Source organism: Hemitrygon akajei, chromosome 15, assembly GCF_048418815.1.
Source record: "Hemitrygon akajei chromosome 15, sHemAka1.3, whole genome shotgun sequence".
NCBI lineage: Eukaryota > Metazoa > Chordata > Chondrichthyes > Myliobatiformes > Dasyatidae > Hemitrygon > Hemitrygon akajei.
In genome coordinates this window covers 24,129,135-24,146,212 of record NC_133138.1, presented here as the reverse complement: position 1 = coordinate 24,146,212, position 17,078 = coordinate 24,129,135, and the positions used below count along the sequence as shown (strand labels likewise).

General features: G+C 37.0%; 1 protein-coding gene across 3 annotated transcripts in view; it reads left to right on the top strand.

The window, feature by feature from the left end:
- hmgxb3 (HMG box domain containing 3) overlaps positions 1 to 17,078 on the top strand; it is a 103,381-nt gene that overhangs the window by 65,266 nt on the left and 21,037 nt on the right. For all 3 annotated transcript variants that reach the window (XM_073067299.1, XM_073067297.1, XM_073067298.1), the window contains exons 16-19: positions 391 to 522; positions 4,860 to 5,044; positions 6,316 to 6,535; positions 8,299 to 8,432. In XM_073067299.1, coding sequence (XP_072923400.1) covers positions 391 to 522; positions 4,860 to 5,044; positions 6,316 to 6,535; positions 8,299 to 8,432 — 671 coding nt within the window. The remainder of the gene's footprint in view (positions 1 to 390; positions 523 to 4,859; positions 5,045 to 6,315; positions 6,536 to 8,298; positions 8,433 to 17,078) is intronic.

Genomic DNA, 17,078 nt, shown 5'->3' with positions numbered 1-17,078 from the left:
ATTCTAATGACTGTAGGAAGAACTTTTTAATAAAGATAAAATTTATTGATAATTTTGTATTTGCTGTCCTACCACACTTCACATTGTTTTCCTGCTTCTCATTGCCATCACTGAAATAAACTGCAATTACTTTTGTGGCAGAAACCCTCAGCTTTCATTTTATGCACACTGGGTTTTATAGTGAACTGAATTGCTTGTCCCTATTTCATTCTTGTTTTAATTTGTTCTGTAATCTATGGTTCTTAATTAAACAGATGTATAATCGCTTATTGGTATAATTCTCAAGATAGATATCTTTTATGGATAAATATCAGCAGCTTGTTTATCTTAATGCTGATTTAGACATTCTTATATAATTCAAATTTTAGTAATTATCTTTTATTCTTCCAGGTTTATTTAACATTGGAAACAAGCTTTTGGTCAGCTTGGACTTGCTATTTAAAATAAGAAATTGTATAAAACAAGGAGAAGATCCAAGAAGTGTGACCACTCCCATATTGGACTCTGTTCAAAAAATCACAGGTAAATTTAACACTAAATTAGAACGCTGAAATTGCTGGAAATTTAAAACCAAACCAAAATGCTAGCAATACTCAGCAGCTTTTACAGCTTCTTGAGAGAATTAACATTTCATGTTGTTGACATTTCATTAGTTAAAGGTGAAGGGGTTTTCAGATGAGGAAGAAGAACAAAAGAGGCTGTGAAGTAGGTTGGAAAGTGAGCAAGATTAAATTTTCAAAAATGGATCACAATGAAAGGTGAAAGAATCATGTAATGTGACCAAACAAAAATGAATATTTAAAGTTAGAATAAAGTTATTATCTGATATTACCAAGAGATTTACCATGGATGCTGGATATCCAAGCTAACGGTAGGAAGTGCAAGAAGTTCTAATTAAATGAAATGAATGAACTCTGGGAGGCTGTAATTCACCTGATTCGAATAGATAGATAGATAGATAGATACTTTATTCATCCCCATGGGGAAATTCAACTATTTTTCCAATGTCCCATACACTTGTTGTAGCAAAACTAATTACATACAATACTTAACTCAGTAAAAAAAATATGATATGCATCTAAATCACTATCTCAAAAAGCATTAATAATAGCTTTTAAAAAGTTCTTAAGTCCTGGCGGTAGAATTGTAAAGCCTAATGGCATTGGGGAGTATTGACCTCTTCATCCTGTCTGAGGAGCATTGCATCGATAGTAACCTGTCGCTGAAACTGCTTCTCTGTCTCTGGATGGTGCTATGTAGAATCTGAGGTATTGTTTCTTGATATTGAATTAATCAATGTTAGAGTAACCTCAAAATCTGAGAACAGAGTGGTGGGGGGGAGGGGGTGGATGGTGTCACTAAAATGTTTAGCGAAGTGTTCACCTGATTTATCCAAAGCAGTCACAGGTAACTAATACTGTCTTGTTGATACATCATTTGGATTCTGTTGTTACAAGTTAGCTTGAACATGGTCTGAAATACCCAATTTCCTAAATATTGAAACCATGAAGATTCTTCTGTTACAGAATATTTTTTTAAATGACCAGGTAGCATTGATTTCAAGAAGACTAGAATATGAAAGCAAGGATGTAATGTTGAGGTTTTATAAGGCATTAGTGAGCTCTCACTTGGAGTATTGTCAGTAGTTTTGGGCCTCTTATCAAAGAAAGGATGTGCTGACATTGGAGAGGGTTCAGAGGAGCTTCACAAAAATGGTTCTGGGATTGAAAGGCTTGTCATATGAGGAGTGTTTGACGGCTCTGGGCCTGTACTCACTGGAATTCAGAAGAAAGGATTACCCTCATTAAGCCAGTCGAATGTTGAAAGATAGAGTGGATGTGGAGAGGATGTTTCCTAAGGTGGGCGAGTCTAAGACCAGAGGAAACAGCCTGAAACTAGAGGGCCGTCCTTTTAGAACAGAGATAAGGAGGAATTTCATTGCCACAGGCAGCTGTGGAGACCAAGTCAGTGGGTATATTTAAGGCAGAGTTTGATAGATCTTTGATTAGTCAGGGCATGAAGGGATACAGGGATAAGGTAGGAGATTGGGGCTGAGAGGGAAAAGGGGATCAGCCATGATGAAATGGTAGAGCAAACTCGAGGAGCCAAATGGTCTAATTCTACTCCTTTATCTTGAGGTCTTATGGAGATAGGAACTCTCCCTTTATCTGGTAAGCTTTTTTATTTTATACTAGTATTTGTAATTCTTCAAAAAGATTTGCTTTGAGATTATTTTGAGTAGCTCAGCTTGGAAACCACTTTGTAAAGCATGAGAAATTGAATTAATGTGGAAATGGAATTAATCTGGGTAAAATTCAACAATGACAGCAATCCTTATTTTTGTTACATATAGCATATTTTTTTTATAATTAATTAACTACCTACCACGTCCTTTTCAATAGTTAATTTTAACCAGGCATAGCCAGATACTTACAGTGAGGGTAGTGTGACTGATGTATACTTTTTGGATTTCAGTTAGGCCTTTGAAAACCCAAAGGGTAGACGAGTCGGAAAGGTTGGAGCTGAAGGGGCAGTGATAGGAGGCAGAAGTTGAGGGTTATTTTTTGTATTTGGAAGACTATTATCATAGTATACTCAAGGCGATCTGGAATGCACTGCCCAAAAGGTTGCTGGTGTAAGGTACTGTCACAACATTGAAGTGTTTAGGTGAGCACTTGTAAAACAATTGCATCAAAGTGCATAAAAAGTGGGATGACTATGAATTGCCAACACAGACATCGCTGTACAAAGAGCCTATTTAAATGCTGTAATATTCAGTGACTAAAATAAATCCTGGATTATTTGCTTTGTCAGAATAGCTCTTCCTTTTAAAAACATCTGTAGACACATTAGTATGCAATTGAGGCAAACCGTTGGGTTAAACTGAGCAGTTTGTTCTGGATCTAGGAAATGGACATTATGGTATTAATAAAGTACTTTGGGAAAAGTCTTAGGCATTTATATATAGATAGGGTGCCTAAGACTTTTGCACAGCACTGTAGTAATTTTATGTATTGCACTGTACTTCTGCCGCAAAAAGAAAACAAATTTCATGACGTGTGAGTGACGATAAACCTGATTCTGATATGGGTCTGTATTGTGAGCTGAGTGGGAAGGAGGCAGGGAGAGGGGAGGGTGTGGGAAGCAGCAGAGTGACATTCTGTAATGATCAATAACCCGATTGTTTAGAATCAAGTGACCTTGCCCGGTGTTTCAGGGCTGGGGGTCTATGCACCTGTGCCAGCCCTGCCTCCATCCCAGGCACTCTCTTCCCACACCCCTCCCGTGGCCTCCCTACTTTGCTCCCGCCAGATTTACAAACTGGCTTTCTGCTTCATATTGACAAATACATACTGTGCAAATATGTGTCTAAGACTTTTGCACAGTACTATATGTTTTGGCTATTGTCCCATTCCTCAGCAACAAAATCACTCACAACCAAAGCATCTTAAAGTTTTTTAAAGAAGAGTGTAAGTACTTACTGACAGTTTAAAACTATTATATATTTTTAAAAATTATGTTGAATTTTTTTAGTTCCATAATTAATATCTTGAAAGTAACTGAAACATACGATGATAATTGATTCAAACATGTAAACAGAATTGTACCAAAATTAAACTCTAAAATTTGAAAACATTTTTTACAAAGACCTTGCAGAGGAGATTCTTGACTTTCTTTATTGGATACTCCTTGGAATTTGGAGACTGAAGTTCCAATTTTTAAACTTTTTTTGCCAAGCAGATGCTTTAAGCTGTGCATATAGTTCTGTTATTTCCCACATGACTGCTGTGTAAGTTACAAGTCCATATAACAGCTGTTCACAACATTTGTCAAGCAGCATTTAACATGTTTGTCTTGCATGCAGTCTACAGCATGGAAGGAGACCAACTGGTCTGTTCTAACGTGCATGCAGCGCATGATCCTTTTAATATTTCTTCATCTTACCTTCACTGCATTATTTTCTGTTATTGCTCTCAATTCTTTTGCCCTTGTACAGTGTTTGTTGCATTCTAGTGGTTGGGACACAAATATTGGGCAAGACAGGACGTCGAGAAGATTGGTGCTGCTCTTCAGAATATTACTATCAGAATGTTTATCCATCATAAGAGTGCTGACAGAATCTCAGCTTATTATCTTGTTTGAAAGTAAATTCCTCTGGCATCTTGGTATTCCCTCTCCTGTACTAGTATTAATTTAGAGTACGTGATTGATGTCAGTATTAGGATTTTGGACTTAACCGAGTGGTGCATATGTGACATTGTTACCAGTGGAGCCACAAGTGACACTAAAATGAAGTGTCCTTTTTCCAGTTGGTCTCATTTTTAGATCTTATTCTTTCTGCACATACCTTCCCCTTGAGATAGCTTTCAGGGAATTGCAGATTTAAGCACGTACTGTTCCAAAGGTTGTGCATCCACCTTAAAGCTCTACAAGTATAATAATGAGTGTTTGCTTGGCATAATAACCTGTATTGAAATTCCCTTGGATTACTGAATCCATAGCTTAGCATTTTTTATCCTCTTTTACTTTTCTGATGCACAGCAACAAAATCAACAGTATGGACATTTTATAATGTCGATAAAGAATTTGTCTCCTTGATCTCTGCTCTATCGGCTATTGAAATGGGCTTCAATCACGGCAGAGCACTTACCTGATTGTCAGAGAATACGCTTCAGATTCCTGATTACAGTCTTCCACCAAACTTGCCACACTTGTGCTTGCTTCCTGTAAGATCAGTTCTATTAGATTCAGTCAGGATTTCGAACCTATACATTAAAAGGGCAAAATATCTACCAATGAACTTTTGTCCCTTCAGAAAATTGGGGTTATCATCTTGTGTTGTCTGATTTACTTTTCAGAGAAAACCTTGTCAGAGGAGCAGTTGAATCAGCTTCAAGAGCTTCTGTGGAATGGGTATTGGGCATTTGAGTCCCTCACCATTCGTGACTACAATGACATGATATGTGGGATCTGTGGAATAGCACCAAAGCTAGAGGTAGCACAGAGGAATTCTGCAAATGTTCTCTCACTAGAAAATGTTGAGGTATGTTGAAACAAATTATAAATTCACTGAGATTTTTTACAGACTTTTTTTTTGTTCTTGTGATCCCTGTAGCCTTTGTTCAGATTATTGATTGTTGTTATTTGCAGGAAGGAAATACTGTTAATGTAAGGAAGGAGCTCCCAGTGCCATGTGCTAACAAGTTCACAAATAGGAACAGTAGCAGATTTGAATACATGGCTTAGATAAGATTGCTGAAAACTGCTAGAATTTGTGATAATGTGGATTGGAGGTGGTTAACAGAGGACATTAGATAAAAGCCTAAGTAGAATCCCTTGGGTTAGCAGACTGTGACCACTATAGGAGTTGGTGCTTGGACCCCAACTATTCAGTCTTTATTAATTATTTGGCGTAGGGAACCAAATATAGTATTTGTACCACAGAATTAAGTGGGACTGTAAGGAGTGAACAGGGTGCAAAGCAACTTCACAGTGTCAAGAAGAAGCAAGCAAGTCATGTAAATGAGTAACAACCTGGCATATGGAGTTATTGTGGGCAAAAATGTAAGGCTTTACATCAGGATACTATGTGCAATAAAAAGGATCTACTTGCTCGAGAAGGACTGTGGCTAAGATTCACCAAACTATTTCCTGGAATGGCTGGTCTGTCACATGTGGAGATAGTGGGTAGTATTCATTTAAGTTAAGAATAACGAGGGAGAATCTAATTGAAATATACGAAATTCTTAAGGGCTTGCAAGGGTAGTCACAAAAAAGATGCTTCCCATCTGATGAATCTAGAGCTAGTGATCATAGGGATAGGCTATGGGAATGAAGGAGAATCTTTTAACTCAAAGGGTAATGAATGTTTATACCCCTTTATCTCTTAATACTATGGAGGCTCAGCCATTGATTTCTATTGATCTGAGTTTTGTTGAGGATACAAGGAAAGGGCAGGAAAGTGGCGTTGAAGCAGAGTATCTAAAATTCTCATTTTTATTTTGTCTTTGCAAATATTAGAAATACAAACAGGTAATCTAATGAACAACTGTAACACAAAAAACAAAAAATATGCAGCTACTGGACTATAACATAGCTAGGCCAGATTGTGCTGGCTAAATCTCCCACCCAGTATTTTAATCTGCTGTCTGATCATATCTGCATTTACCTAGGGTGGATGTAGGTGGCATACCGCAGCATGATCCAGCCATTTAAATCAGCATGCTGGGAACTCACAGCATTCAGGGTTAATGGAGTAATATACTGAGTTACATTTTGATCCAGCTTTCATCTTTTCCCTGACCTCTCTTCCAGTTTACCTGGCCTGATTTCCTTACCTCAGATGAAGTGAACGTTGAGGATTTTTGGTCTACAATGGAGAATGAAGCTATCGAACAAGCAGTGTTTCCATCTAGTATTCCAATCACAAAATTCGATGCCTCCATAATCGCTCCATTTATTCCACCACTTCTGAGAGGACCTGTGGTGGTTAATAGTGAGAAAGATAAAAACTCTCAGCCACAACCAGTTGTTGGTAAGATATTTGTGTCCTGTATAAGTCTGAGCCTGCTGTTTCTATACACAAGTTTCTAACCTTAGTAAAGGATAAGGCGCTAACTAGTAGTTCAGTTTCTTTCATGGGAGGGGATTAAACATCAGGAGAATAATTTGTACACCCACAGTTCATTGTAGTTACACAGTCAATTCTTGTTAATTGGGACACATCAAGACCGGTACATTTTGGCCAAATTAAGCTGCTACCCCAATGAACCAAAGTTTCATGGAAATAGTTAAAAAGGTATTTTAAAAAAAAAGACAAACTATCATTTTACTGAGTAATAAATTATGTATTTAAATGAAATACAGAATAAATTAGAGCACTAAAAATACTACTCCAGTACTATAAAACTGTATTAGTTCCTGATGGTTATCGATGGAAGAATTAAGAATTAATCTTAAATGAATAAAATCAGTGCAGACACTGGTGTAGATACTAGACTGCCTTCATACAATGCTTTTGATGACTGCATCCTCCAAACCTTCATTTTCATTGTAACATTTAAGATGATTGTTGATACCTTCAAATTCTTCATGCTCCTAACTTGCTGAAGTAGCGAAATTGTTTCATTTTTACTCCTTGCTTTTTCTGGCCATCTCCAAGATTGAATACTTGAAACCACAGTGAGCAAAACAATTCTTAATTGTTTTACTGCTTATTTCTCACCAACTATCAGCGTCAAAAATCACGGCTTTCTGAATACAAGTGCACACAACTACCATTATTTAAAACTGTTCACTCAAAGGACAGTGTGGTGTCCTATGACCACATCTGATGTTAGTTAAAGACTTTTAAGCAACAATCTCCTGCCCTAATTAAGTGGTATAGTGACCCAAATAAATGAAAGTAATCCCGGATATTTTCTGTAGATTAGTTTTTGTTCTTTGAGTTGTCCAAAATAAGCAGCTGTCCCTATTAACCAGAGTCTACTGTAATTATAATCAAGTTTCTAATTCTCAGTACCTGGCTAGATTTTTTGCTTGGTAATAAAGATTTGATTATAATACTTTCAGTGATGCATCATTACTAGTCTTGTACACCATTAGGACGATGTTTGCAATTTTATTTTTTAACTATCTGGAGACAATTTTTTTTGTATTATTGTTTGGCAAAATAACTTTTTTTGTTTTTATAAAGTGAAACAAATTCAGAATAAGCAATCATAACAATTATAGGTGACTTTGGGCTTCAGTAGTAGGCTTAATTACTACTTTGACAAATCTTCATTTTCTCTTTTCATCATGAGAATTTTTTCTTTGCCTATTTCCACAATTTTTAAATTCTCCAGCATTTTTCACCAACATCCTGCCACTCACCAGCAGATTCCACAAATAAGTTTGAAATTCACAAAAGACACACTTAATAGAATGCAGTACATTGTAAATTCTGAAAGGTTGATAATTATTGCCAACATGAAGTCTAATTGATGAAAACAATTGAAAATCTATTTTCTGGAAAGTCTTTGGGAAAGTGTATTGAGTTTTATCAATTACTACTGAAATAGTGAAGGCCTGTACATTAATGGTATGAAATATGTAGCTCCTCACTGTCCATCTGATTTGTAGCACTGGTTAAAAAGATTGTTTTTCCCTCATTACACTCATAACTGATCAAATTTTTATAAAATATTTAAATATTCTACTTGCATGTTTACTCTCAATGTTTCACTTGATCGAGATCATTGGGAAATTTGTGCACTTATTCTGCAATGAATTACATGCCGTTATTGCTTTCAATAGGAAATCCAAGAGCATTGGTAAGACTGTTGCATGATGAGGCTTTCAAACCCGAGGAGCTCAACTCCTACAATGAAGCTGAATTGAGAAACTTGCTAATGTCATGTGACATCCCATTTCATCCAAGTGACTCCAAGGTAAGTTATATTTGTACAGGCTATCCTCAGGTTAAGAACACTTGACTTCTTGACATTCCCTGCAAGTGAGTAAACTTTCACAATATTATTAAATCCAAAAGTCTGATGTACTAATGTACTGAATATAGTTGCACTCCTACAAATGGCAGAATAAGCCCTCTCCTCCCCCAGTAGTTGTTATTTCTTGTCGGTATTATGTGCTTTTGATGCCATTCATTTCGATACTGCAGAGATATGGTTATATCAAGTGAATTTTATATTTTCTGATTTATGGGCAAAATCAACATAGGTGTCTGTAAAATAGAAACTGATTTATTAACCTAGGACAATCTGTATATAAAGTACAGAAAGCTAGAAACTTTGGCCATTTCAGCTTATCCCTCTGCTTCTTCTTATCTACCTCTACCTCTTCCCCCTCCCCCATCCATATACCCTGCTTTAGAATGCACAAAAAGGCTAATTTTAATTAAAACCAATAATTTTCCTGTTTTATGAAAACTCTGAAATCTCCCATATTTCATTTTGAAAATTATTATTGCATTATTTATTGAATTCAACTTGATTCATTGTGGTAAGACTGCTGAATTACCATTCAGAGTAGTAGTTCTCCTAAATTAATCCATTGATCATGAAGAGAAATGTTTTAAAATCCGACTGAAGTTAATGATGTTTAGTTTTACAGTTGCTGCCATGAAAAGTGTTATTATATCAGGTCTATCTATTATGTTTGCTTTAATAATTATCAAGCTCTTTGAAAGTGGATGTGTTGCTGTAATATTTTGGACATCTCAAATGATGGAAAGTTTTTTTTAATTGATTCTTCAACTTAAAATAAAAATTAATGAAATTCAAAGATTAACATTAAAAGGGTATTAATGTTCCATTCACTTTTTATGTCCTGCAGAAAATTTAAAGGGAGAGCCTTGATAACCTGACTAACTAAAGATAAATTAAGGCACTTCCAGCTTTGAGTAAAATTGAGTGATTTTTTTTTTCATTTCTTCAAAATTTCTAAATTTAAAAAACACTTTGATGAGTGCAATTTCAACCTAATTCTTACACAACAATATTGCTAATCTGTACAACTATTTAAAAAAAAACAGTTTTATAGATGTCTGAGAAATAAGAATTAGACAAGGTCCTTTTATATCGATATTGTTTAATAGATCAAGATGTTGTCTTTTTCTCTTACACCACTTGTTTTACTTCATTTCAAAATCATTGAAGTAAATTACAAACAATTAAATATTGGCAAATCTAAATAGTTATTATTAATTAAAATAATTGATGTTTTCTTAAAAATCAAATTAATTAGTTTAAGTCCTCTGATTTTAAAAAAAGCATGATTTTCTAACTATGTTTTAGGTTGGATAGAGCAATTGCTATATACTTTGTGTTTGAAATTGGAATGCTAATTGGGTACATAAACTGTCTTGTCCATGTCTAATAGTCTTGAGTCATCTGGCCTACAAACAATTTGGTTATCTTTACATTCTCTATCAGAATCAGGTTTATTATCACCGGCATGTGTTGTGAAATTTGTTAACTTAGCAGCAGCAGTTCAATTCAGTACCTAATATAGGAGGGAAAAAATATTATAATAATGAATCAATTACAGTATATGTATATTGAATAGATTAAAAATGTGCAAAAAACATAATATAAAAAAAGTGAGTTAGTATTCAAGGGTTCATCCATTTAGGAATTGGATGGCAGAGGGGAAGCAGCTATTCCTGAATCGCTGAGTGTATGCCTTCTGGCTTCTGTATCTGCTACCTGATGGTAACTGTGAGAAAAGGGCATGCCCTGGGTGCTGGAGGTCCTTAATAATCCTTAATAATGCCTTTCTGAGACACCACTCCTTGAAGATATCCTGGGTACTTTGTAGGCTAGTTCCCAAGATGGAGACGACTAAATTTACAACCCTCTAGCTGGCTATAAAGGGAAAATTTTAACTAGCTTCCTGAATTCTGTTTGAATACACTGAATCTCAACTTTGGCTCTCACAATTTAGCCAGCACATCACATCTACATGATGAATATTGCCAAAAAACTCAAGTGGTTAGATTTAATTTACTATTGTGCAGACTCTTGGGAAAATGTCATTCTTAACATTGACCTTTGCAGAGTTCACATCTACTTGTCCAAGAGTTAAGTATAAAAAGACCAATAAAAGTTCAAATGCAGAATTAAAGATGATTCCTGCATTTAATAATAGACAATTGAATTTTCAAGGTGGTACATATCCTAGAACATGCTACATGCAGCCTAGTTTTTTTTCTCTCTGTCAGGAAATGGCCAGTATTTAATGCTATATCCTTGATTTCCCTTGAGAATGTGATGGTGAGGTGCTTTCTTGAATCTGTTGCAGTCCATTTTTATAACAGCAATGAATAACCAATTATACATTTTCAAATCAAGATGATAAGGGGACCAGCAAGCTGTACTGGTGTTCCCAAACATCTACTGCCCTCGTCTTTCTCAGTGGAAGAGGTTGCAGGTGTGGGAGTTACTTTCAGAGTTTCCTTGAAACAATGCTTTTCAATCTTACAAGATGCAAAAATATTAATTTGTTTTTTCTCTATTAGTGTGGCTATCTGGCTTATTTCCTCATTGTACTCCATCTCCCAAATTGCTGTTCACTCCCTTGGCTTATCCATTTTGGTATTAGTTTATTATTGTCACACATACCTAGATACAGTCAAAAGCTTGTCTGGCATACTATCTTATGGTAGTTAATAGGTTAATCCAATGCCACTCAGTTAGCCACTTGCACTTGGGAGGAGTTACATATTGTACAAGCAGTTTTGTCAATAAAGTTCAGTTGACTATCCTGCATGCTGGCCTCTTGGTGAGTCCTCTGCACTTCCCCTCAATATCGAACATAACACTGTTTATATCATTACACAATACATTGAGTTAGAATAAGATAAAATAACAATGAATAATAAATAGTAAAAGTTAATAAAAGTGTGCAGTGCAGGAGAACGGTAAAGTGCAAGATCATAATGAGGAAGATTGTGAGGTCAAGAGTTCATCTTATACAAGAGTGCATTCAAGAATCTGATAATAGTGGGATAGAAGCTGTCTTTGAGCATGGTGGTGCATGTTTTCAGGCTTTTGTATCTTTTGCCTGATGGAAGAGGGGAGAAGGGAAATGTCCAGGCCTCTTGCATCCCCTTTACATCCTAATTACTACTTGCATTCTCACTTAATTTCATGTCATCAGCAAAGTTGGAAATGTTGCAGCTGATTCCTGCAGCCAGTGCCTTGGTTGCTAGATAGTGAGTAATTTGGATTCTAACTAATGGTATTCCACTGCTCACTACTGCCAACTGAAGAAGGAATCCTTTGTCCTGCCTCTGTTTTACTATTACCCACATCTGAATTCATGCTCTTATATTACAATCGGCTGTGCTCTAGCATCATTCTGCATCCAATGTAGAACTGTACTGAAAACTTGAAAATCCAAAGACATCACACCCACTTGATATCAACCCCATATACTCTACTAGATGCTTCTTCAACATCTTGAATAGATTGTTCAAGCAGGTTTTTCATAAATCCATTTTGATTTTGCTAAATCATATTATTTAGTGGCACATCCTTCCATCATGATAATAATTATTAGCATTTTTCTAGCTGTGAGCATCGGGTAGGTACTATCCTATGTTCCTTCTCTCTCTCTCTCTCTCTCTCCGCCCTTGCAGAATGAGGGTCAGATTTGCAACCTTCTGATTTACAGCAATCATTTCAGAATCAACTGAATTTGGAAAATAATGACCAGAGAGCCACTGTTTCAATTGTCACCTCTTTCTGAACACTGGAGATGTTCTGGGAGCCTGCTCCTCCTTTTTACTATCTAATTGCTCATCACCATTCATTAGTAAATGAGGTAGTTCTTCTGAGCTTTGATCTGAACTATGGGTCTGGGGATTGCCTAGCTTTGTCTACTGCATGCTTTTTTTCAATTAGCACTTCAGTTATTCTGTATGCAACTTTCCCAGGTTGGATGAATATTTAAATATGTTATTGGAAGGAGCGACTTATAAAGCATCACACGTGCATGCTCTATCTATCCAGATTCTACAAGAGTTGGACACAATACATTTTGAATTGGTTCATAGCAAGAGAGAAGTTCAGATTTTTACAGAGATGAATATATAAAATATGCAAAATGCTGTAAATAAGATGGATAAGTTGCAGGTGAAAATATCAAAAAGGGGTTATGAAGGTCAAAGATATTTGAAACTGACTATTAAATATACCTAAATACATTGAATTCAGAAAATTTGAGATCTTGCAGCATTGATTCAGAAGGGTAGTGTGGTGACAAAGAGACAGAATGTTCTTGAATCAAGGACAGAGATGATATGACTAGCTTTAAGAAATAATGGAGAAATTGTTTGTACTATTATTCTATACTATAGGCAGAATTCTATACTATTCCACTAGGGCAGAATTGGATAGAAACGTGAATTTATCCACACATTTTGAGAGTGATAATGGCGATTTCAACTATCCTGATAAAAATAACAGCAGTAATCGGGTAAAGGAGGAATGGGTTGGGGGAAATTGTGCATGGGAGAGCTTTATCAATACGTTTCCCGTCCACGTAGAAAAGAGTCATTCTAGGATCTGGTTGTAGAAAATACGATCCAGTGGAGCAAGAGTCTGTGGGAGAAAAATTGAGGAATATTATCACAGAGTTCAAATTAACAATGGAAAAAGATAGAGAATCATCTTCTGGATGTCAAAAGAGGGGTGTGTGAAAGGATTGAAATTGCAACAGTAATTCAGATCAAATGCAGAAAAATTGGAGAGAATGAGAATATTTAAGAAAACTTAACAGCATAACAATAATATATGAGTAAGTAGCTAGTTTATTTAAAGATGTACAAATGAATAAAATGGATGAAAAGGGAAAAGTTACTTAGGAACGATGGACAATGAATTTCAAGCATGAACGTAGAAGACATATGGTTATAACAATAATAAATGAGTACTTTTCAATTGTCTTTACTGAAGAAGATACTGCAGCTGTCAAAGTAACAGTAAAAGATCAGTCGGTTCAAGTACTGGGTAAGATTAAAATGGAGGTCGGAAATGTGCTTATTTTAATGTAGATAAGTCATAGCGATCTGGATGATATATATTCTTGATTGCCAAAGGAGATAATACTAAAATTACATTGCTACTGGCTGTAGGCATCCAATTCTCCTCAGATGGTTCCAGAAAATTGCTAATATCTACATCCTTTATTAAAAAGGGATGTAAAGATAAATACATCAGAAGGCCAATCTTGGTGGTGCGAAGACTGCAAGAAATGATGTTCAGGGGCAAAATTAATTGATGTTTGGACAGTTAGATAGTATTTGAGCAAGTAGCAATTTAAAGGAGAGTGAGAATGAATTTGTTGAAGTGGTATCATGTGTACATAACTTGATTGAATTTTTGATAATAGGATAAAATTGCCTTAGGAACAGAACTGTGGTGAATGGTTTTTTCATAAATTGAGGTCTAGAGTGGAATAGGAAGGAGATTATGTTGGGGACATAGAACAAGTTTTCTACAATGTGTAGTAGTGATCTGGAATTATTTTTGTTTGAGAGTCACAGAAAAGTACAGTACAGAAAAGCCCCTTTGGCCCATCTAGTCCATATCGTAATTATTTAGACTGCCTTCTCCCATCTGCCTGAACCAGGACCAGAGCCCTCCATATCCCTCCTATCCATGTACCTATCCAAATATTGAAATGGAGCCAGCATGCACCACTTGTGCTGGCAGTTCATTCCACATTCAATAGGCCCTCAGGAGTGAAGAAGTTTCCCCTCCTGTTCCCCTTAAACTTTTCACCTTTCACCCTTAACCCTTGACTTAGAACCATAGAACACTACAGGACAGTACAAGCCCTTCAACCCTCCATGTTGTGCCGACCCATATAATCCTTAAAAAAAAGTACAAAACCCACACTACCCCATAACCCTCCATTTTTCCTTCATCCATGTGCCTGTCCAAGAGGCTCTTAAATACCCCTAATGTTTTAGCCTCCACCACCATCCCTGGCAAGTCATTCCAGGCACTCACAACCCTCTGTGTTTTTTAAAAAAAAACCCTGATGTCTCCTCTAAACTTCCCTCCCTTAATTTTGTACATATGCCCTCTGGTGTTTGCTATTGGTGCCCTGGGAAACAGGTACTGACTATCCACCCTATCTATGCCTCTCATAATCTTGTAGACCTCTATCAAGTCCCCTCTCATTCTTCTACGCTCCAAAGAGAGAAGGCCCAGCTCTGCTAACCTTGCTTCATATGACTTGTTCTCCAAACCAGGCAACATCCTGGTAAATCTCCTCTGCACCCTTTCCATAACTTCCACATCCTTCCTATAATGAGGTGACCAGAATTGAACACAATACTCTTAAGTGCGGTCTCACCAGAGATTTGTAGAGTTGCAGTATGACCTCTCTACTCTTGAACTCAATCCTCCAGTTAATGAAGCCTAGCATTCATAGGCCTTCTTAACTACCCTATCAACCTGTGCAGCAACCTTGAGGGATGTATGGATTTGAACCCCAAGGTCCCTTTGTTCATCTCACTCTTAAGTAACTGACCATTAATCCTGTACTTAGTCTTCTGATTTGTCCTTCCAAAATGCATCACCTCACACTTGTCCGGATTGAACTCCATCTGCCATTTTTCTGCCCAGCTCCGCAGCCTGTCTATATCCTCTTGTAACCTTCGACAACATACAGCTCAATCAAGAACTCCCCCAATCTCTGTGTCATCAGCAAACTTACTCACCCACCCTTCTGCTTCTACATCCAGGTCATTTTTAAAAATCACAAATAGCAGGAGTCCCAGGACAGATCCCTGTGGCACTCCACTAGTCACCGACCTCCAGGCAGAATACTTTCCTTCCACAACTACCCTCTGCTTTCTTCCTTCAAGCCAATTTTTTATCCAAACAGCCAAGGTTCCACTTATTCCATGCCTCATGACTTTCTGGATGAGTCTCTCATGAGGGACCTTGTCAAATGCTTTGCTAAAGACCATGTAGACCACATCCACTGCCCTACCCTCATCAATTTCTTTTGTTAACTCTTCAAAAAACTCAATCAGGCTTGTGAGACACGATCTTCCCTTCACAAAGCCATGTTGACTATCCATGAGTAGACTGTACTGCTCCAAATGCTCGTAGATCCTGTCCTTAAGAATACTTTCCAGTAGTTTGCAGACCACCGACGTAAGACTTACCAGTCTATAGTTCCCAGGTTTCTCCCTATTACCTTTTTTAAACAAGGGAACTACATTCTGGTGGTATTCCCACAGAACATCAGTGGAAAAAGCCTGCTTGTATTTGCCCTATCTCTGCCCCTCAGAATTTTGTATAACTCTATCAAATCTCCTCTCAGTCTTCTATGTTGCAAGGAATAAAGTCCTAACCTCTTCAATGTTCCCTTATAACTCAGGTCCTCCAGACCTGCCAACATACTTGTAAATTTTCTCTGTACTCTTTCAACCTGCATCTTACCTGTTGGTAGGTGACCAAAACTACACGCAATACTCCAAGCTAGGCTTCATCATTGTCTTATAAACATAACATCCCATTTTCTGTACTTAATACGTTGATTTATGAATGCCAATGTGCCAAAAGGTTTCTTTACAACTCTGTCTACCTGTGATGTCATTTTCAATGAATTATGGACCTGTATTCCCAGATCCCTTTGTTCTACCACACTCCTAAGTGCCCTACCATTCACTGTGAAAGATTTACCCTGATTGACCCTACCAAAGTGCAAAACCTCACATTTGTCTGCATTAAATTCCATCTACAGATTTTCAGCCCATTTTTCCAGCCAATCCAGATTCTTCTGCAAGCCATGATATGTCCGCTACAGCCCCCAGTCTTGGTGTCATCCGCAAATTTGCTGATCCAGTTAACCACTTTGTCATCTAGATTGTTGATATAGATGACAAACAACAATGGGTCCAGCACTGATCCCTGTGGCACACCTCTAGTCATTCACTTGTAATTTATTTGGATCATTTTGTAGAGATCTGTTTTCACTTTGATACAAAAGTCTTTTACTGTTAAAACAAAGCCAAATTAATCCACTGTAATTCAATGTTGTAAAACAATAAAACATGAATACTTTCTATAGGCACCGTAGAAGCAGAATTAGGTTGCTCAGTCCATCAAGTATACTTTGCTTATTGATCAAGGCTGATTAATTATTTCCTCTCAACCCCATTCTCCTGCCTTCTCCTTGTGACCTTTGACACCCTTGCTAATTAGGAGCCTATCAACTTCCGCTTTAAATAAACTCAATGACCTGGCCTCCACATCTGTGGCAATGAATTACACAGATTCGTCACCTTCTGATTAAAGAAATTTCCCCTCATCTTTGTTGTAAAGGGGCTTCCTTCTTTTCAGAGGGTGTGCCCTCTGGTCTTAGACTCTGCTACTATTAGAAACATACTCTCAATGTCCACTAGGCCGCTCAATGGACTGACTAGATGACTCCTGCACAATACCTGTATGGACTTGGTGGACCAAATGAACTCCATCCATGTTAGTGTAATAACACTAAGTCTGAGAGCTGCAAAAACCGATGTTCTTTGGCTGCTTGCTTAAGTGTTCAGA